General features: G+C 64.0%; 1 protein-coding gene across 1 annotated transcript in view; it reads right to left on the minus strand.

Annotated features, from left to right (window-relative positions):
- Window positions 1-1,360, minus strand: part of PTX4 (pentraxin 4) — a 6,479-nt gene that overhangs the window by 2,487 nt on the left and 2,632 nt on the right. Inside the window, exon 2 of the mRNA XM_006146373.3 lies at window positions 2-341. Within this exon, the coding sequence (XP_006146435.1) occupies window positions 2-341 (340 nt within the window). The remainder of the gene's footprint in view (window position 1; window positions 342-1,360) is intronic.

Genomic DNA, 1,360 nt, shown 5'->3' on the forward strand with positions numbered 1-1,360 from the left:
CCCAGCGTGTCCCGCAGGGCCCGCATGTCCAGGGCCAGGTTCGCGGCGGCCTCCCTCTGCTCCTCGCTCTCCTGGGCCTGCCGCTGGCTCTTCTGGCTCAGGGCCAGGTCCAAGGCCTGCAGCCTCGCCTCTGCCTTCTGGCTCCTGTGCTGGGTCTTCCTCATCCAGGCCTTCAGGTGGGCCAGGCCTCCCTGCACGGCGGCCTGGGTCTGGTTGGCTACCAGAGCCACCATCCGGCTCTCTGCTGCCAGGCTCTGGAACTGGGCGCGGACGGAGGACACGTTGTAGCTGTGGGCGATGCCTTGCAGGTATGCCAAGGTCACCTCCTGGAAATTCTGGAACTGTAGAGAGGACACATGGCAACCATGGGGGCTATGGCCGTGGCCAGGAGGGTGGGGACCAGACCTTGCTCACACTCATGGAGCACCTGCTGCGAGCCAGGCCTGTCAGCTGCCCTTACCAGCCCTTGGCCGAGCCCCCTCCCACCCCCATCCTTCCTTCCTTTCTTTATCATGAGGGTATGGCCCTCTCTACATGGCGGAGGAGAGAGGAAAGCGAGCAGGTGCCCTCTGAAGGGGAGTGGGCGTGCTGCACCCTCTTCCTCACCTCCCATGCTGTTAGTGTTCCAGGCACGCACCCACAGGTGCCTGGCCTGCCTTTCTAGTCTCTGGGGCTGGGACTCGAACTGCAGTCAACCATGTGGGAGCTGGTTCCCTTATGCAGAGTGCTTCACCACTGTGCTGGAGTTCTGGCCAACCGTAATGGAACGAGATGCAGGTGGCTCACTGAGCAGCCAAGCACAAGGCTCACCCAGCTGCATGGTACAGGTGAGGGCAGACCCTGGCCAGCCCCTCCACTGTGCACCCTCTGGGTCCTTCCTGAGAGTGGAGGGGACAGCAGAACGGGTCTCACAAGCAGGGTCCGGCGACTGACGCTGGAGTGCTCAGTGCACCTGGCATGTGTGGGCCCCTGGGGACTGTCCACAGACCCACATGGGAGTCTCAGAACCTGTCCAGGTGGACCTGTGACCCTGGGGCTCCATGCCCAGACCTGCCCTGCAGCACACGGCTCCCCCAAGCACCCCTCCAGCTGTGCCCCTCGAGACCTCTGCCCCACCGAATGCTCACGTCCATCCGGCTGTCCTCACACAGAGCCCAGCAAACCCCTTCGCTGGTTTCTGACTCTGGGTGGAAATGTCATTGGCCCTCAGAAACAGCCACGTAGCTCCGGCTGAGCCCACCGGGCCCGAGGTTTACAGCTCTGTCTGTAACATTGGTCCTCCACTCGCGCCAGCTTCAGGAGCCCAGCTCAGCCCCCTCCCCAGCCCCCCCCCCCCCCCGCGGGCACAACCCCTCGTCCA

Source organism: Tupaia chinensis, unplaced genomic scaffold, assembly GCF_000334495.1.
Source record: "Tupaia chinensis unplaced genomic scaffold, TupChi_1.0 Scaffold000178_1, whole genome shotgun sequence".
NCBI lineage: Eukaryota > Metazoa > Chordata > Mammalia > Scandentia > Tupaiidae > Tupaia > Tupaia belangeri.